Source organism: Lichenostomus cassidix, chromosome 1Aa (genome assembly GCF_008360975.1).
Source record: "Lichenostomus cassidix isolate B80296 chromosome 1Aa, HeHo_3.0, whole genome shotgun sequence".
Lineage (NCBI taxonomy): Eukaryota > Metazoa > Chordata > Aves > Passeriformes > Meliphagidae > Lichenostomus > Lichenostomus cassidix.
This window is the reverse complement of record NC_139480.1, coordinates 34,826,292-34,846,977: the sequence shown is the minus strand read 5'-3', so window position 1 is coordinate 34,846,977 and position 20,686 is coordinate 34,826,292. Positions and strand designations below refer to the sequence as shown.

At 35.5% G+C, this 20,686-nt stretch overlaps 1 protein-coding gene across 5 annotated transcripts in view; it reads left to right on the top strand.

Moving 5' to 3' along the window:
- ZFC3H1 (zinc finger C3H1-type containing) overlaps positions 1-20,686 on the top strand; it is a 40,971-nt gene that overhangs the window by 11,005 nt on the left and 9,280 nt on the right. For 4 of the 5 annotated variants that reach the window (XM_085044982.1, XM_085044977.1, XM_085044969.1 and 1 more), the window contains exons 6-27: positions 4-127; positions 1,721-1,818; positions 2,778-2,981; positions 3,615-3,779; positions 4,523-4,660; positions 5,063-5,181; positions 5,518-5,664; positions 6,766-6,940; positions 7,174-7,305; positions 7,987-8,535; positions 8,619-8,728; positions 9,964-10,095; positions 11,082-11,203; positions 11,715-11,816; positions 12,166-12,282; positions 13,179-13,362; positions 15,148-15,334; positions 15,763-15,954; positions 17,863-18,100; positions 19,249-19,354; positions 19,502-19,700; positions 20,178-20,272. In XM_085044982.1, the coding sequence (XP_084901108.1) occupies positions 4-127; positions 1,721-1,818; positions 2,778-2,981; positions 3,615-3,779; positions 4,523-4,660; positions 5,063-5,181; positions 5,518-5,664; positions 6,766-6,940; positions 7,174-7,305; positions 7,987-8,535; positions 8,619-8,728; positions 9,964-10,095; positions 11,082-11,203; positions 11,715-11,816; positions 12,166-12,282; positions 13,179-13,362; positions 15,148-15,334; positions 15,763-15,954; positions 17,863-18,100; positions 19,249-19,354; positions 19,502-19,700; positions 20,178-20,272 (3,635 nt within the window). The remainder of the gene's footprint in view (positions 1-3; positions 128-1,720; positions 1,819-2,777; positions 2,982-3,614; positions 3,780-4,522; positions 4,661-5,062; positions 5,182-5,517; positions 5,665-6,765; positions 6,941-7,173; positions 7,306-7,986; positions 8,536-8,618; positions 8,729-9,963; positions 10,096-11,081; positions 11,204-11,714; positions 11,817-12,165; positions 12,283-13,178; positions 13,363-15,147; positions 15,335-15,762; positions 15,955-17,862; positions 18,101-19,248; positions 19,355-19,501; positions 19,701-20,177; positions 20,273-20,686) is intronic. The other variant, XM_085044987.1, reaches the window with a different exon arrangement.

Genomic DNA, 20,686 nt, shown 5'->3' with positions numbered 1-20,686 from the left:
TAGTCTTCAGATACAGACTTGAGATGGTCTTTGGATAAGCAGTCTACAGAGAGTGCAGGCGGCATATATCAGTATGATAATTATGATGAAGTTGCTATGGATACAGACAGTGAAACTAACTCACCAGGTAAGACTTAGTTACAGTTTTTTAATATGGTGATTGGTAAAAATAGATAAAATGTAGGAAATGAGCCACTGTTCTAAAAAGAAAGTGTTTGTTTTGAGCTATCTGAATTACAGAACTAACATTTTAAGATGAGCTAATTGTTTTAATGCTGACTCTTTCCATCTCTGCTGTAGTGACATTAAGATCTTCAGGGTGTATTTATTGCAGTACTGTTGATCCTATGCTTGTACATTCTTAATCAGCTGTGCAGAAAGTGAGGGCCCCAGGTTGTTGACTGGACAGACAGCAGTTTTGCAAAGAAAGGGCCTGAGGGTCCCAGTGGACATTGAGTGACGTGTGTGGGTCAGCAGTGTGACATGGGGTGACAGGTGAACTGTAGCCTGGGTTGTAGCTCTGAGATTGTTGCAGATCAGTGGCTGGAGGGGGCTGTTAAACACTGATTGCCAGTTTTCTGGTTTCACAGTAAGAGAGAGTGACATTGTAGAATGAGCCTAGCAAAGGACTTTTTGACTAAGGGAAACTGTTTCAGGGCTGTTTTCATAAAGTTCATTGGGAGACTGGAGTACTTGGCTTACAGAAGGAAAAGAGAACGCTGCATTTGGGTTGAGAAGGCAAAGGAAAGCTTTTGCTCTTGTCTTCAACTACTTAGCGTGCAGTTACAGACAAGACAGAGCCAAATGCTTCTGTCAAGTGGGAACAGAAGGACAAGTAGCAGCACTTAAATTGTAACTAAACCAATTCTGCTTAGAAGATGGTCTGACACCAGAGCAGGTTTAAATGTTGTGGAATCTCCTTCGTCAAATATACCTGGAACTCCACAAGTCCCATAGCAACCTGACTAGCAGGGGGCAGCCTTGCTTTGGGTGCCTGTGCTGGGTCCTTTGTCTTCCAGAAATCTTTTCCAGCCTAAATTGACTCTTGAGTTTGAGGTGCATTTAAGGTAGTTGGGTTTCTGTGTTCTACCTCAACATGTGGAGAGCTGAGAAAACTTCACTGAGCGTACTACTTGATTGGCTACTTTTTTTCCTTCTTGGTTTTCATTTTCTACCCTATTTTGTTTTTTTTTCTTCTTATTTCTCCTTTCTTGTCAGCCTTCCTTATACATTACTTTGTTAAAATACTACATCTGCTGTTTTGTATGTGTAAGCTACACAAATCTCTTGATAAAGCATCTCAATCTCTTGTTTAATGTTTCAGAATTTATCAGCTGTGCTTTGGGTCTGCTTCTGTCCTAGTTTGTGTTGTGTTGTATTGTATTTTTGGTAGCCAGTAATCAGGCTACTGAGATCTTGTTTTAGAAGGTAAATTCTTGCAAATTAAATCCAGTATGAGGGCTGCATTACCTTAGCAGTACCGGCTGGCTGTACTTACATTTTGTATGCAAAACAGAAAAAGAAAATGTAACTACTCTTTTTAAAATACAAATATATGTAAAAAAAATGCCCTGTGCTGTGTCTGGTATTACCTTTGAAATTAGTGCATAGTAAAAACATTTGTCTCTTTCTGCTACATTAAATCAGATAAAGCATAGAGCATGAGTTGTTGTTTAGGAAATACCTGTCAGATTTCTTACATTCAGTATTTTAATTACAGCTTCTTCCCCAGTGCAGCCTCCTTTCTTTGAGTGTCCAATAGGATATTTTCCACCTCCAGTACCACCAATTTCCTTGCCACTACCTCCTCCAATGCCAGTAAGTAACCTTGATAATTCTCAAGTAACCTTGATAAATTGTATCTGATTTCTAATGCTAAAACTAGGATTAAATTTAGATTCCAGTTGTGATACAATTGTCTGTTTATTGATTCCCTTGAGTTTGTGGTTGCTTTTTAAAAACTCTATTTTGGCTATCTTTTGGCTGATCCAGTTGTTGGTTAATGGAGGTTTTCCCTACTGAATTGAAATTCTCTCCATTGTTAGAGCTGTGCTTTTTCATACAGAAAGGAAAAATTGTCTGATGCACGTAAGGAAAAAGAATGAATTGGAGCTGTTAGCATAAGGCAACTTTGCCTCTTATCTCTAGGTCACATATGTAGGTAGATAAGCTTTTTCTCTGACTTGTTACCTCGAAGGGGGGAAAAGCCAAAAATGTAGCTCATCAGTCCTTCAAACTTTGTGCTTTTTGACTTTGTTTTTTGTCTTCTCACCTAAGAATCCATGTGGAAATTGAATTAGTGTGGGATTTTTTTGACCACCAATTTTTTTCACTGAATGATTGTTACTCTTCTTAGAAAAGCAATAGGAAGATACCATTCTCTCTCATGACAGCTTCTGAATTTTTGGCTGAGAGAAATTGTAATTTTCTTAGCAAAGACAGATTCATCAAACTGTTGAAAAGACTGCAGGTCACCTGTATTTCTCTGGCTAGACTATCTCTGGTTCAGATTCTCATTTACCTAATTTAGTGTGTATGTCTCCACAGCTTCCACCATCCAAATCTAACTTTATTGCTTCCATTAACCTCTGTGAGAAATTACTAACTGTTCAATGCCAGCCTTTGAGAGTGATGTAAATGCAGTTTGAATGTTAAAGTGACACAGTTTAGGCTACTTTTAAACCATGAAATAATTTAGGTCTCAACCTCTGCTAAGTAATCATAAAGTAGTAGTAATTTTCACATTTCAAACCCTTGTTTTACTTGTTTTTTCTCAGCCTGTACCGTCTTTGAGCCATCTTTACATGGAGGGTATTCCTTGTGTTTCCCTTGAGCCACCTCCACCTCTTCCCCCTCTTCCCCCTGAAGAGCCTGAACAGCCACCAAAACCTCCATTTGCTGATGAGGAAGAGGAGGAGGAGATGCTCCTAAGAGAAGAGTTACTCAAATCTCTAGCCAACAAACGTGCTTTCAGAGCTGAGGTACTCTATTTTATTTTTTTGAATGTAAGCCTCTAGATGGCAATCTTGACCAAAATTTCAATGTGACCTGCTATGTGAGGCTTAGAGGGGTTTTATGCTGCATTTCCTGAGACAAAAAAAACAAAAACAAGAGCCACCCTGGAACTGTAAATTGCACCCTGCCTGTTATTTCTAAAGTAATTTTGAAACTTCAAGGTACTGAAAATGGAGTAAGTTTAAGGGAGTGGGGATTTTCTGCCAGAAAATGTGTATTACTTTTCAACTTTCAGTTAGTAAGAAAGACAAGTTACTTTGTTTCAGCATTCTTGGACAAGGTGTTGGGAGAAGTTAACTTTTGGGTTTTTTTGTTATTTTGAGGGTTTCTTTCGGAGTGAGAAGCTAAATGTATATATTGGTTTTGACCTTACTTAAAAGTCGTTTGCAGTTGACCTGTGAATAACTGGCCTACTCTGGTGTGCCTTTTTGATATTACTGCAGAATTGCAACATTTGTCTAATGCATTTGTGTAGTCTGCCTAAATCAGATTTTCAAGTTCCAAGACATGTATGAAACAGTCTTGTTTATACTGTTGCTTTTTGAAATAGGTATGTGTGGTATGTATTTTTAAGACTATATTTTTGTTTTATTTTTTAGGAAACATCAAGTAACAGTGGTCCTCCTTCCCCTCCTGTTCCAGACAGCTTGCAGTCCATGCCAAGAAGCAATCTGTCTGCTGTCAGTATTAATACTGTGTCTCAGCCACGGGTGCAAAACACAAAGTTTGTTAGAGTACCGAGGCTTCCACGAGCAGTGATCACGGTAAGGAAATACTGGGGCTTCCTACTGATAAGACTGTGAGTTGAAACTGAGCTCAGCTCAAGAGAGCAGCAGATTTAGGTTTTCTAGTGATACAGCACAGAAGAGTGAAGCTTTATTTAAGCGTTGGAGTTATTAGTGACTTTGATAATCCATGTGCTCTTCTAGAAAGAATTTTACACTGGAGCAAGAATATGTAGCTGAAGAAAGCATCAAAATATGCCAGTGTGTAGTGAACAAAGAGATTATAAATATAGTTCAATTATTTTCTTATCCCAACTGGCATATACACTATTCAGCTGTGGGGGCATCACAACTGTGTAGCAGAAAGATGAGGGAGTTTTGGTATGTCTGCCACACCATTTCCAATGCAGATTTGATTGGTTGTTACTTTAAAAATGTATTGGAAATGATAATTTTAATTGCAATTGAAATAATCAAGTATGGGAGTCAGGTGTTTGAGATTTGTGTGCTATGGCCATGGAGCCATAAATGTGCTGCAGATACTTGGGAGTATGTTGAACACATTGGAGTGCCTTTCCAGTTACAGTATCAAGACTATGTACGGTATTACTGTCTTGTGGAGATGCACAAATGCTTTTTTTTTTTTTCCTTACAATGTGGAATTGGTGTGTATGATGAAAATAAGCTTAACTCCTTCTGTTTTCTTGTAAGTCTGTCCTCTGTTACATTTATGTCTCTAACTTTGTCTTCTTACTGTAAAACTTTTTACATTGTCGCTGCAGCTTCCAAAACACAAGTCTGTTGTGGTTACATTGAATGACTCAGATGACAGCGAGTCTGATGGAGAGCCCTCTAACTCAACAAGCAGTGTGTTTGGAGGACTTGAATCTATGATAAAAGAAGCAAGGAGAAATGTTGAGGTAAATGTTGTCAGCATTTTAATAGGTTTCTTTTGTAATGATTTTTCTTTGTATATGGAATTTAAACTTCGGAATTTGGTCAAGAAGTACTAAATTGCACCAGAAGAGGTTAAGAGTGAGTATGTTACTCCTGTCTGGACAATTACGTTATAATTTAGATTGCACAACTTAATAAATTTTTTTTGTTGAAGATGGCATCCTGAAGATAGAATTGGTGATATATTTTGTTTTGATTTTTTTCAATCAAAATTCAGTGCATCATTAAGCCAAGAAGTACTGGCTTAAAAGATCTTACTAGCATTGAACAGCTTTAAGTTTGTGCCGAAATTCCTCTTAAAATTTATTTCATAGCTGTATTTTAGACTAGTGTGACTGGTAGTGACTTGAGTCTCTTTGTAACAGGCATCAAAAATCAAAGCGCCTCCAAAATCAGAAAAAGAAAATGATCCAATGAGAACTCCAGAGGCTCTGCCAGAGGATAAGAAAATAGAATACAGACTTTTAAAAGAAGAGATTGCCAGGTACAGCTTAGTTTATGTAAAATGTGTTTCATTTGTGGCCCTTTACTAGTCTACTTTTGTAACTTGAATAAAAATCTGAATTTGAAAACTTTGCTATCACCTTCAGGTTTTTCCCCCCCATGCAATTTTTTTGGTAAGACAACAGAGAGATCTAAAGAAAATTGTTGGATTTGAACTGACTGATCGTAACTGACTGCAGTTATGGAAAGAACTTTTTCTTTTAACTTGAAATCGTGTCCTGTTACTGTTTTCAAAGATGTAAAATCTCTTGGGAGTACACATTAAAATGAATGTTGAAGCAACTGAACATCCTTGTTTTTAACATTTCTGTTTCAGTCGTGAGAAACAACGCTTAATTAAGTCTGATCCAGTGAAGAACAATTTGTCCCCTGCCAATTCTGATGGTGAGGTTGATGGAATTGGGAGAATAGCAGTAGTGACAAAACAAGTCACAGAAGCAGAAGCAAAGCTGAAGAGAAATAGGTATGCATTTCACTGTTGTAAGTCCTACCTTGTTTGCTTAGCAGGATGAAAAGAGTAAATAATTTTTTAAAACGTGTAGCGTTTAAAGTACAGCAAACAATTTATTTCCTTTTGTCTTGAACTATTCAGCCTTTAATTCTATTGCTGTGCAATAGGAGTGTATTGTAGTGCCAGTGTGGCATTTGATAACTTTGAAGTATGATTGGTCATGCTTTTTTTGGATGTGTTTATGTTCAGTGACTAGAATATGATTTGTGCTACCTAATAACTCTGAAATATGAAAAAATGAGTGTTCTTTTCACTGCTGGTCCACTTTGAGGATAGCATATTTCAACGGATTAGGCCTGTTATTTTATATATATATCTTTACCTATATATCTGTATCTATATATATGTATCTAGAAATAAATGAGTGCTTCTGTAGAATAGGTATGCTGTTTGGAGCTTTCTCTGTATGGCTTTTCTCTTGTGGCATGCTTCTTCCATGTTTCTCACCCTAATTTCAAGTTATGGTTGGAGGTATAAGTGCTTTGCATCCTCTTCTCAGCTTCTTTTGCCACTTGATTATTTCTGTATGGTCTTGTGAACAAACTGGTTTGTGGTCAGTCATCAACTGAAGGACAGTCTTCGCTCATCTTTATCCACACCCATATACCAAAGTGTTTATCTTGCTTCTTTTGATGCATAACCTTTTGTATTTATGTACTCTATTGTGCCATAATATTATGGCTTGTAATCCCTTCATGTGTTTATATGCACTAAGGTGGGACTGGGTTATTGCTTGACAGAAAGCAAGAACATGTGTGTTTTTGTTGTCATTATATTAAAAACAGTATTAAAGATAGAGCATTTGCTTACCTTCCCCTGTCCTTGTAAATAGAATGTTTTCATCTTAAATGCTGAACTTGGGATGTTTAAACATGATGTAGGTACTGACAGTATTTACTGTTTTATGGATGGTAGGACTCCCTGGGGAAGCTTAATTTGTTGTCTGTTTATAAGTGAGGAGAGCTGTGTTCTTAGATAACTGGGGTTTTGGAGGAGCAGCAGTAGCTCTAAGCAACTTTGGAAAAAATTCGTATGTTTCTTTTCTACTTCTAGAATGCTGTTGATGAAGGATGAATCTGTCTTGAAAAACTTATTGCAACAACAGGCCAAGAAGAGAGAGAATGTTCGAATTGCTGAAAATAAAATTAGCAAACTGGCTGAACAGCTACAAGCAACAGAGAAGATCTTGAATGCTAATAAGGCATTTCTCAAGAGGCTTCAGGAACATGTAACTTGCACTCTGAAATGTTTGTTTCCTAGAACCGGAAATCTTGAAATGGAATGCCTGATTTTTGGAGGCAGTAGGCTTTCTTTGAATTAGTCATTCATTCCCATCTACTTATATTATATCTCATTAATTAAATGTAATTATTAATTCAATGTAATTATATTTTGTTATCTGGTCATATCTGTAAATTTGCATCTTGCAGTAGTATTTATTTTTTATTTTTATTTTTTCAGATACATAAAGTTCAACAACGAGTTACAGTGAAAAAAGCTCTGGCATTAAAATATGGAGAAGAACTTGCTCGAGCAAAAGCAGTAGCAAGCAAGGAAATTGGGAAACGAAAGCTAGAACAAGATCATCTTGGTGTAAGTCAGCATGCTTTTAAACCAAATTACGTGGAAAAGAGTATCAATTTTAATAAAGTTCAAATGGAATTTCAGGAAAACATTTCAGAAACAATGTAGGGAATATTCCTATTGGTTTTGTGCAATTTTGAGAATTCAACACAAAAGGCATTAATGATTTGAGGAAGAAAACTGTTGAAAGTGTGCTAGGGGAATGCCATTCATAGATGAGTACCAAGAGGATTCTTTCCATCTGTCTGTGAAAGAAGGAAGGAAATACTTTGTCTGTAGACATCAATGATCTTGTTAAAACTCTCAAGCAAAGTTGCTGCAGAGGGGATCTGATACTGTTTTGAAAACAAAATATATGAAAAGAAAGCTAAAATATTTTTGTAAATTTTAGTGCTCCCACTCCCAACACCACTGTGTGTACTTGTTTTATAGCTCACCTTTTAAGTGGGGCCAGAACTTCTGTTGAAGCTACGTACATGATGTAGGATAATTTTTATTGCAAAAGCTGCAGATCTGCCAGTTGAATTGTGACAAACTCTTGTGGGTTTTGTGCTGTTTGTTGAAATCTTCAGGCAGGAGTTTAAAATATGTTTTTATAAATTCTGAATTAAATATTTTGCCTATGTTTTTACCTCCTGTCGATAGATCAGTGGATGAAAAAATGAAATAAAGGAAATTATTTTTTTTCAGCCAAGCAAAATGTTGAAATTGGAGACCTCCCCTGCATCAAGTCCAAAAAAGCCTTCAGCAGAATTGATTGCACTAGAGAAAAAACGACTGCAGCAACTAGAGTATGAATATGCTCTGAAGATTCAGAAGTTGAAGGAGGCCCGTGCACTTCAAACAAAGGAACAATCAAATACTACACCTCAAGTAGAAGAGGAATCTGAATTTGCATTACCTCAGCCATCACTTCATGATCTTACACAGGACAAATTGACTTTGGACAGTGAAGAAAATTACTTTGATGATGAAGTTTTGTCAAATTCAAATAGAGAACGAAGGAGATCTTTCAGAGAATCTAATTCTTTTACTAAGCCAAATCTTAAACACATGGACACTCCAAAACAAGAAACTATAAACAAACTTTGTAAAAAGGCTTCAGAGGAGCCTGAGCTGTTCCTTGGGTTGAATATTGATGAACTGAAAAAACTTCATGCTAAAGCTGACAGCTTGAAAGAACTGCTGACGAAAAGTACTGCCTCTATTGTGCCTAAGGAAGATGTGTTGTGTGGTCAGGTAAATGTTTTACAACGAAACATGAAGCTTGTCTTTATTAGGTGGTATTGCAATTGCTGGATATCTGTTTATCTGTTTCCTAGGAAATTTCAGTGGACATGGATTTCTTTACATCACAAAATAAACAAACTGAATCGAAACCATTTCCATTTGGGCCATATCGTAGTCCTCTCCTCCTATTTAAATCCTACAGGTATGAAGACTGTAGCAGCTCTTTGACTTAGGTGTATATATGTTTTTGTTCAAATGTTCTTCAGTGCTCTTCTTGATACCCAGGCATGTACAGAAAGACAAGTCATAGTGAGAAACTTGACTGTCCCTAAAGAATATTGTCTGGTTTAGAGAATCTAATGATTTCATTCAGTCACTTTTTCTGGTATGCATGAATCCCTTGGTTTTGTGCAATATGCTGCTTTTACATTGTATTTCATGGTGTTTGATACAACTAAATTGAAAATGTAGTTGAGCATTTGAAAACAGGATTTTTATATCCAGTATGAAGCAACGTAAATCCAAGAAGCATATTTCAATTATGCGGACTTTGAACTTGGCTGGGGTTTACGTTGTCTGAGTCAAAATTGGCTCAATCACCTATTTCTGGATTCCTGCTCAGTGGAAAGAGGCATAACCATAGTGATTATTCTTGACTTGACATTAACATCTGCAAGTCTAATCAATTTGGCACAGCTGTCTTCTGGCTAAAGAGAACTTTGTTCCTACATTTCAAATTTTAGAAAACAAAAGTCTGGAATTTACACTGGAGTAGTTGTATCTTACCATGTGCTTCAGGTTTTTTATTGCAATGCTCTTAAGTAGTAGAAGATGGAGAATGCCATCTTTACAGGAGTATTCATTTTAACTTGTGGGTTATGACTTCAATTCCTGAAAGAGCTAGAAATCCCAAAATTAATGTAGTCAAACTTTAGCTGAAGATTTAAAACAAATGTTAGTCTGCTCAACTAAGACTGGTTTTGTTTGTTTGTACATTCTAAGGCTGATACCTTCTTTTTTCCCCATTGTTCCTCCAACTTAATCTTCAACAGTGTTCTTTACACTTCTATTTGATGTTGGTCTTATGCTGACTGGAGCATGAGATTTTCTATAAACTACTGAAATGCACTTTCAGTAGTTTGCTTTCCATACTGGGTTTTTACTACGATTCCTGTTTTCATATTAATAAAGTTCTGCCCCTAAAGGATAAGAAAATGCTAGAGCAAAGCTTAATTAGTTTGAGAAGTACTCCTTTGTTCCCTTTCTCTCCCTCTTGTTTTTACCTTGCTTTTAGCCTGTAGATTAATGGTGCTTTTGTTTAGTAGCAGGGTTTTGGAAGTAATGAGATTTAATACAGAATCTTTTTAATTACTTTGTTTAGAAAACTGATGTCTTGCCTTGTGTACTTTATTACAATCATTTGCTGTTTCATTTTAGGTTTAGTCCTTATTTTCGTACCAAGGAAAAGTTGTACCTCAGTTCAATAACATATAGCAACATGATTGAGCCAAAACAGTGTTTCTGCCGCTTTGATTTAACAGGCACCTGTAATGATGATGACTGTCAGTGGTAAGTTCTTTTTAATTTTCTTGACTTAAACTAAACCTCTCTTCTCAATGTCTGACTCTGAGTCTGAAATCAGCATGGTTTTCTTTTCTTTAAAAGATATGGATATGTGATCCTATTCACAAGTTCTAGACAAGGTTAGTTTTAATACCCTATTGCAAATACTTAGTTGGAAGAAAAGCCTCTTTCATCTAAGCCATGAAGAAAGAGGCTCTTCAGATGTAAATTTAAAAAAAATAGCATGGCCTGTTAGAAAATAATTCACCATTTTCTGGCAATTCAAATAGAACTGGTCTCATACAGCTTCAGCATAATTTTAGCTCATTGTAGAACCTCACATAGTGGTTGATACTGTTAAGCACACTAGAAATGAAAAGTGTGTACAAATACATGATTAAGTAAAAAAAAAATTGTAGTTGTGTAATTGTAGTTTCTTGGGGAAATACTGGCTAAGTTTGTTTCTTTAAAGCCTGGTGTTAAATTGTATTAAAAAATAATTTGTTTAACAGTGTCATGCAGTGTACTTAAAAAGTGGATATTAATTGTTTAGGAATGAACTCAATTTGGAAACTTTAAAGTACTGGAAAAATAGGAATGAACTTCAGCTGTTCTGAATCGGCTTTTAGCTGTTGTCATCAAACCGTTGTTTGACTCTTTAAAATACAAAGTGATATCTAATTCTTATAATTACCTTATTTGAACTGGAAAGTTCTAAATATGGTGGTTTTATGTTATTGTAAAATGAGTGTGTAGACATGCAATTTAAAGAAAAAGGCTGTAGTGAAATAATGAGGACTAGAATTAAGTTGCTTATGTAGGCTTAAGTTTAGAAAAGGCCAGATTTATTTAACCAGATTTCAAAGCAAATTATAGCTTTTTCTGTGGGTATTTATGCTTCACCCAAGTGTACTTGGTACTTTTGTACCAATTATGTACTTAATAATTTATTGCTATGATAAATGTATTAATTGCTTATTTATTTGTTTCAGGCAGCACATGAAAGATTGCACTCTTAGCCGTAAACAGCTCTTTCAGGATATTCTGTCTTACAATTTAGAGCTGATTGGCTGTTCAGAAAAAAGCACTGATGAGGAAATCAGCACTGCCACAGGTTTTTAAGAGTCTTTTGTTCCTTTTATATCTAAAGATTCATTTCGGAAGAAAATGGGTTTCATTGAAAGCTCTGGGTGCAAGGACTTCGATGTGAAACAATATATAAAATACAGCTATATGAAATGTCTTTGGTTGTCCAGTTCAGTCCTTTGGTGTCTTATAAAAAGAAAACAATCACTGATCTGAGGAGCATTTAACTCAAAAAACCCAAAACCTATTTCTGGGATTCAGGGTGTTGGGGAGCAATGAGCAATTTTACCTCTCTCCTTCCTCAGTTCTAACTACTGGACTGATCTGTTTCTGTGGAGCTGGAATTTTATAACAATGCCTTTGCCATAAAGGCAAGTTGCCAAACAGAACTTTTTTCATTTCTTAGTGGTAGTGTGTTAAATCACCATACCTCTTAAAGCAGTCATATTTCATAAATTTAGCTTAGATTGTGCTAAGTTGCTGTTAAGTTACTTTTTTCATCTGTATGCTTACGTAAGCTACACATGATCTTTTTTCAGAAAAATACGTTGAAAAACTTTTTGGTATAAACCGAGATCGTATGTCAGTGGATCAGATGGCTGTTCTTCTGGCCAGCAATGTCAATGAGAGTAAAAGTCACAGTAAGTAACTTGGTTGATTAAATACAATATACATGAACATTTTAAAATTATATAAGTACCTTGATGATTTTGTAAACCAAGACTATTTTTTATTGTTGCTTAGTTTATTTATCTCAGTATTACAAATTCTGATCATGGTAAATTAAAGGCAACAGAGTTTGTTTTAAGGCAATAATAGTTTTGGAGTTCCATTTGGAGAATATATTTGTTCACTTAAGCAATAAGTAGTATTGGAATTTATACACTTCTGTTGAACTCACAGAATCTTTTTATCTGAAACCTTAATTAGGAAAAATATTTTACCCTTGCATACAGAAAAGTAACAGAATTTCCACTTCTTTGTTTGCAGCACCTCCACATACAACTTGGAAAGAGAAAAGGAAGTGGAGACCAAAGTACTGGAGAAAACCTATGTTAGATAGTAGCAGCAGTGAAGAGGAACAGTTTGGTGGACCTATTAAATATGGTAATCTGGATGTGTGGCACTCCTTAAAAGAGTATTGGAGGAAAATAACCACCCACCTCTTTCTAACAAACACTTGATTTTTAAAGTGGTTCTTGAGAAAACACAATGCTTCTAATAGTTCTCTTGACTTTATATTTCCTGTATGCAAACTTCATTTTGCATAAGTTTTTGGGCAAAGGTTGACCTACACTATTAGATTTTTTTCCTTTAATGTGACTGGAAATTAAGGTGAAATTTCTAATTACCTGTTCTTAAAAGACGCATAAGGAACTATTTTCCTAGAATGTTTCAGCCTTGCCCATATGCCATTAGGATTTAAAAAAAAATTATTTTCCCTCAGCATCCCTGCCTTCTTCTTCCCCCTCCCCTCCAGACTTTAAACAGTAAAACATCAGTGTTCTTAACATCTTAAATTTGTACAGTTAGTATTTGGGGTGAGGTCAGAAGTTAAAAAAAAAGCTGCTTATAAGCAGCATTTGAGACTTGGACGCTGCTAGTGTCAGTAACCTGACAGTGTTTAACATGTGACTCCTGCAAGTAGGAGCTTTATGATTTGTCAGCAAATCCTCAAAAAAGGATTTTTTGAGACTCAATTGAGATAAATTTTTCTTTCTCAAATGTGTGTAGTTCCTAATGCTACCTAATGAACTGCCTTAGTGGGTGTCTGTTGATCAAAGCAGCCTTTACTGCTGTTTATTTCATTCCTTCACATTTGAAATATAACCAGTTCTCTACAGGCAACGCAGTTGGAAGGATGCTGAAGTAATTCTGTTTAGCTCTGATCAATGGCTGTGCTTGAAATATATAAATACCACCTTGTCTCATCTCACTTACAGGTCATGTCTGTTTTGAAAAGGAAATTTTCTTTTTTTGCCTTATTTTTGTATTATTTACAGCCCATCCCACAGAACATAAAAAAAGAGTTCCAGTGCTTGATGCCGTGGTGACTCCAGATGATGTCCGGTATTTTACAAGTGAGACTGATGACATTTCCAACTTGGAAGCAAGTGTCCAAGAAAACCCCTGTGATGTACAGCTTTGGATTAAACTTGCATATAAATACTTGAATCAAAATGAAGGGTATGTCTGCTATAGTTTAGACACTTGCTATATATACCCATGCTGCTATGATTAAGTTTCCAATTTGATGCTAAAGAACATTCTTCAACAATGCCGCAAATAATTTGTTACTTAAAAGCTGGTTAAAAAATAGATTAGATTATATTTCCCACTGTATTTAGCATAGTATATGAGTAATAAATTACACTGGTGATTTTTCTTTGGATAGGTTCTGATTCAGAACAGAAGTTGATGGAAGGTTAGTGTGGGAGAAGTAATTGTTCATGTTTGAAAATTGCTCAGTGTAAGATTACAGTGGAATGTTGTACTTCCAGCAGTAAAACTAAATTTTTAAATAACTAAATTTTTAAATAAATAACTAAAATTATTCTATACAAAGTGAAGAGTTGGAATAATGTTTGAAATTACTTTAATCAGCAAACTTTTTTACAAGAAGAGTTCTGCTAGTTGGTTTTATCCCTGGTCCAGTTGAGCACTTGGTTGCTTATTTTATGATTTTTTTTTTTTTTTTTAATTGGTTGTCTAAGTTTCTCTAGCTCCTCTTCCTTAAAATTATACTGCAGGGTATTGTGTTTCTATTGGCAATCAGGTAATTTCAAATAGGAATTCTGTCATGATGATTTCATCCGTTATGACAATTTACTTCAGTTTTAGTAGTGAGCTACGTTTAAACAACTGCAGCAGGGAGCAAGGGTAGTGGTGACGAGCAGCTCTACTTTAAAAGCCTTGTTTAAACTGTGGATAATGGAAAATATGACAGAAGACCAGTTTAGCTCTATCACTAGGTGCCTGAACAATAGCAGGGGTAGAACTGGAAAGGCCAGTACTCAAAGTATTACCAGCAAGTGGCAGCATGAGAAGAGCATGCCTTCTAAAAATAAGTGTACTTGGGAAACAACCAAGAAAAGAAGGGAGAAAACCTAGTGGAAGATATGCATGCTTTTCTTAAAACAACCACCTTTCCCATTCTCCTCTTCCTCACAGTATTCTGAAGAAATTTGGCTGCTGTAGTAGGTGAAAGTAGTGATAGAAGGGATTGGAGAAGCTTCAGACTTACACATGGTTAACTGAGTTAGGTTACTTTTTTGAGACTTCTCTTTTTCTTCTCATAAATGTCTATGCAAAATAATTTCTAAAGATGTTTTTAGAATAAATGAGACCTCAGAAGGTTTCTGTGTTTTTATGCAAGATGTATTTATGAATTAAAGCTCAGCTCTGTGGTTTGCAGTATAGTCAGTTATTTCAGCTAATCTTACATTACTTGGTGGCTATTATCTCATGATTTGTTATCTCAAAAAAAAAGAAAATATTTTGTCTTCGAGACAGAACATGTATGATATGGTGAAATAAAGGCTTATATTTAATGACTGTAGAAAGGAAATCAAATACTTAACAAAAATAAAACTTGCTTTACTATACCTTTAAAATCTTTGCTTAAGTTCTTGAGCCTGTATGATATAAATGCTTTTATATCCTTGCAGCTTGAGAACTTCGCTTACAGATGAATCTTACCCATTTTCAATTAATTAGGGCTCTTTTATTTGAATTGGAAATCTTCATAGAATACTTACTTCTGTCCATTATAAAAATTGTACCTGAAAACCTCTGAAGGCTGAAAACTTGCTGTAGCTTTGAAACCACAATAGTGAAGGACAACATGTGTAAAAAAGATGGCATAGTGTGTGTGACTTCCATTCTAATTAAAAGCATCCATTTTCATATTTGATACTGTGTAATACCAACACAGTTGATGGGAGTGCTTTTTAAAATTTTTTATTTTGGCAGCTCATCATCTGAGTGTTTAGATTCTACTTTGAATGTTTTGGCTCGAGCCCTGGAGAACAACAAAGAAAATCCTGAAATTTGGTGTCATTACCTCAGACTTTTCTCAAAAAGAGGAACCAAGGAGGAGATACAGGAAATGTGTGAAACAGCAGTGGAATATGCTCCCTGTTACCAAATATGGTGGACAGTAAGTAAAAATTTCAAAGTATATATGAAATATTCTTCTAAGTGTGTGCTTTCTACTGTGTGAAGTCAGTATGTGTGACAGGAAAAGTGTGAAATAAAAAACACTGTAGCTTTTTGAAAACTCAAAAGTTGAAAATAAAGATTCAGGTTCTTGTAGTTATTAATAGAAATCATCACTTTTCCTCAGGTGATAAGAGTTATTTAAAATCAAGATGTTACATTGCTTGCAAAATTTGGCTGTTTGTTCTTGTACATATTAAAAGTGGTATCTTTTGAGGTTTAATATGAAAATTTGGTGTGAGGAAGGGAAACATGGATGATTAAAATAGCAGGAGACATTATTCAAAGTTTGTGATCTATGTGATTTTTAAACTTTAACCTAGAAGCTTGTGTTGTGATTGTTATTATTGTGATTTTTTTTCTCTCTAGTTTTTGAATTTGGAGAATTCCTTTGATGGAAAAGACTATGTATGTGGGAGAATGCTGCAGTTCCTAATGGAAGTGACAGGCAGAGGAGAAAATCCAAATCTTGTGTCTTTTCAGCTGCTGGAGACTCTTCTCTACAGGGTGCATTTAAGCTTGTTTACAGGAAGACATCAGAATGCTCTTGTTCTTCTGCAGGTAACTTCCAAGTTACCACCCCAGGAGTGTTTTCATAGCTTCACCTTTTTAATGCCTGTGACTGTGATAGTTGGAATTTTAGAGGAACCATGCCTTCTGTTAGGAGAATTCCTTCAACAAATAGAGGCTTCTGTTTGGAGCTATGATGCCATTGAAAAATCTGGATATACTGTTGGGGGTTTTGTTGCCTTTTTTTTTGGTTGATGTAGCTAATAGCCTAGACTACTATGTCTCAGAATAATTCCCAGGGAAATGCATTGTTTTTTGGTTTCTAGTAAGCTATCAATCAGTTTTTTGCAGTGAAGGGCCTGTGAGTAATGCATTGCCTCAGGTATTCAAAATTGTTACAGAAATGATCAACCAGTAGTTCTTGGAAAAGAACATGCTAGTTATCTAACAGTATTGCCCTGCTCTCAAATCTGGAGGCTGTTAAATATTTTATTGCTCCTACGAACTCCAAAGTGATTGAGTTATCTCAGGCTAAAACTTTGACCGTATAAATAATTTAGGTGACAGTTACCGTTGTGTAGATGATAAAAGTGGTATGTGTGTGAGGGTGTGCAGTAGACATCATCCTCTCCTGAAGCGGGAGCTCTGTCCTTTCAGTTGCAGGTGGTTTCGTTCCTACCAGCAGGTGCCGCCTGTAGCTAGCTGCAGCCTGACACTGCCCTCAGTTTGAGGTGTTCGTACTTTTGTCCAGCTCCAGCTGGAGTGGGAGAACACAGTGCTTTGCTGGGTTTCCCCAGATGTACTGAGCAATGTAACTCTGAATGAATAAAAAGAACCTGGGTAGAAAAAACTGTCTGTGTCAAATCAACGTGGAAATCCAGTGTATATGGGAGAATAACACTGGTGGGTTTTCCTTACCTTTCTGCAAAGCATCATCACAAAGCCAGACCTTTTTTTTTCTAAATTAATCTGAAATGTGTAGTTGAAGAGAATGTCTTAGCAAGAAATGATTTAATCATATTTCAGAGAAAATAATTTTGAAGTAACTGCTACCTCAGACTAAATAGCTGTGTGTATTGGAAACTTGAAAGCAATTTTTTGGAAGTATTTTGTGAAGTGAGTAAGTGAAGTGCTTTTGAAACACCAGTTTTCACCTACTTCAGGACGGGTATCCTGCTGAATTTTGCATAAATTGCAAGTACATTGATTCCTCTGAAAATGCATTCTTTGATCATTCTGTGTTTGTCCAGAAAAATGTTGACACATCACTAGTTGTAGGTTCTGTTGTGTTTTAGGAGGAATTTGTGCTTAGGCTTTATTTAATTGCATATTCTAATTATTTTATTTGGGATCTGCTAGTTTGGCTCGACTGTTCTATCTTTATGTCTAGTAGAAAAATTTGAAAGAGTATCCTTGTTCTGAGTAAAGTTTCCAAAACATTTTTTAAAATGTTATGTCTAGAGATGGTGGTCCTTTCAGTAGACTTGAATAGCTGTAGCTTAGTAGTTTTATATCTAGAATTTACTAAATAAAAACACCAAGCCAAACAAACAACCCCAAAGACACAAAACCTAGTGGGATATAGTAAGTTGAATCCAGGTTGTAGCTGAGTTGTATCTAGAGCTACTCTATTACTTCTATGGAACTAGAAGTAATAGGATAATAAAGCAGGAAAATGGAACACATATTCGGAGATGCATGTTTTTAAAGTGTCTGTCTTCTCTTTTTGCAGTAACAATATTCTGCGATTTTTCTGAACCTGTTACTAGAAACTATGCATAATTTGAATAGACATGCATTCACATAAGCTGAATATAATCCTGATTTACATAAAAAATTACTTCCTGTGTTTTCTGTGGAAAAGATTGAAGAATATTAAGATCTATTCTTCGTGTTTTCTTTTCTCATTCTTAAAGACTTTGTGGTTGAATTGTAATGTATTTCTTTTAATGTTTACAGAATGCTTTAAAATCAGCAAATGAAAAGATAATATCAGAACACCTTACTGCAAGTGACCGTTGCTTGGCTTGGCTGGCTTACATACATCTACTTGAATTTGGTGTTCTCCCAGTCAAGTTCTATGACCCAGCTAATGTGAGCCCTTCAAGGATTGTGCACAAAGAGCCATTTTTAATACCCTGGCAGACAGTTCAAGATGTGAAGACTGATCCTGATACACTGTTAGCTATGTTTGAAGGTAAGATTAAGGAGGTAAATGTTTAATATATTCTTTATATGTTGTAAATAAAGAAGTATTATTCAACTTTTGGAATTTCAAGGCAGTGCCATATTGCTGATGACTGTTAAGCCATTCAATTAATCCAGTGACTATTTCATTTTGATTTGAACAGAATAGTGAGGAAAATCCATGTTCTTGGGTGCTTAACAAACATATTGAGTTCTTGGTCTGTGGTTTCAAGCCACAGATTTATCTTGATATAATATGATAGTTCAGAGGAAAAGACCAATCAGTAGCTTGTGATTGTGCAACATTGCTACTCTTCATGGGCTTATGCAAGCATAAAGCCAAGCTTCGGCTGTCATTCTTTCTTACCGTTTCTCCCTTCACTAGGATGTGTTTGTTGGAAAGTTACTTTCCTGGAATATTAGTGTATTTCCTTAAAAGAACAATGCATGTGTTTATCTTAATCCATGGTTTAATTAAATGGAATAAATTTTTAAAAACATAAAATGAAGATACTAGAAGAAATTGAGTTTTTAACTTATGGTGGTGCTGCCAGAGGTAGACTTCATAGTAGCAGATGGTGTCAGTATTTAGTGTGTTAGCCAGCAGCAGTATTGAGCTGCCATTGAGAATATATCTATGTTGCTGGTGGTAATGCAGTGTTGAAATACTGAAGGATCAATGGAGTAACCCAGCTGTGTGAGTGGAAGCCGTTTAGTTTTGATAATGGGTGTTTGTTCATTGTTGGATGACTTTTTATTACGCTGAGGAGAAAAATAATGTCCTATATTAGCTTTTGTCTCAATAGCTTTCAGCAGCTACACTGGAAGTCTTCGAATGTGATCTTTAAATTTAGGGATATGCTTCTATCTGTAACATTGCTTTAATGTATCATTGGCAGGATCTTTCCTGTTTTTAAAATGAGTAAGAGATGAAACTGAAAAATTTTGTCCTTGTACTGTGGTGATAAGTGTAAAGAAGAGCTTTTCCAAAGATGTTAATCTGTTTCTAATATTTTGCAAAAGCAGCACTCTCTGAGATATCTTTTCACTCTTACGTGTTTTCCTTATGTTAAAGGAGACATTTTATTATGTTAAGGCTTCACATAACTTCGACACTGCTTGAGGTGTAAAGGCTTCTTTTTTTCTTTTGTTTTGAAGATGCAGTCAAAACATGTACTGATGAAAGCCTTGAGCCTGACAAAAGAATATCTGTCTGCTTTCCACTCTACAGAAACATGATAGCTTTGCTGAAGCTTCTTGAAAGGTAAGTTGTTTCAAGACATTCTTAAGTGGAGTACTTGATTTTTTTTTTTTTGTTTGTTTTGGGTTTTTTTTGTTTGTTTTGTTTTTTGGGTTGGGTTTTTTTTTTAATTTTGTTTTTTGTGTGAAAACGTACCTTTTTTTTTTTAAGGTGGGAGTCTGCTGCAGAACTTTGTAAATCTTTATTGGAGCTCTCCCCTAACAACTGTCAGCTCTTGGAGAGTTTGGCCACCTTGTATTTGCACATGGAGCAGAGCGACAATGCCCACAAGTTGTGGGTTGGAGCTTTTGAGAAGAATCCTCAGAACGCAGAAATTTTTTATCGATTGTGTAAATTTCTTGTTTCACAGGTAATACTCCACTTCAAAACTTATTTGCTGGTCTTCTGGCTGTACAAATTTTGGGTTTTGTGTGTTGTTTGAAAAGCTTATCAAATTGATTCAACTTAATGATATTTCTGTAATGTCTAGTACTCCTTTATATGAACGGGAAGAGTATAATTGGCAATATAAGTGAAATGATAAAAGATAATTTTAAAAATGTCATAAAACCGGAAATTTATAGTTTGGGTTGTTCTAATTCAGTGTTAATATCCTTAAGCAAGAATAATAGAAGGTAAAAGTGAACCCTGTAATACTTTTTCACCTTCTTTCTATTTCTGAATGACTCATTTAAACTTCATTCTTGAGGGAATGAAGACAATGTAGCATTGCAGCGATGGGCACACCACTTGTTATCTATTTTGCTTAAAGTATTCTTACCATATTCAGGTTGTTGTCTGATTTTAATTTTTTTATTTTTTAAAAAAACCCCGAACAACAAAACAGGAAAGGTCAAGCAGTATTCTTCCACTGTTGCAAGATTTTGTGGCAGCTTTCTTTGAGAATACATGCCAACAGCATGGTCCCATGGATCTCTTAAGGTATGTTTAGAATAATTTTTTCATTTAAATTTTGGCAGTATTAGCATTTTCTTGAATAATGTGATAGTCCAGAACTTTTAAACTCCTATTTTTTAGCATGCTATGTTTTGCCAAAACTTCAGTGAATGATGGTTTGGTATAAGGTTTACACTTCTTTTTGCATAAACACTAATTTGTAAAACCATGAGCATCTAAAGATAAAACATCAAGCAAATTGAATGTTTGGATTTGAGCTATGAAAATCAGTCATATATATGCCAAAGTTGGTATTGTTTATTTTTTCCCCCTAAAGCTAGGAGCCTAAAATTGCATATCTAAAATACACTGTGCAGGCACTTGTAAAAGACCTCAGTCGAGGAGTCTACCATCCATTAATCAGATTATTATTGATGAAATAATACAGGTTTTATATAT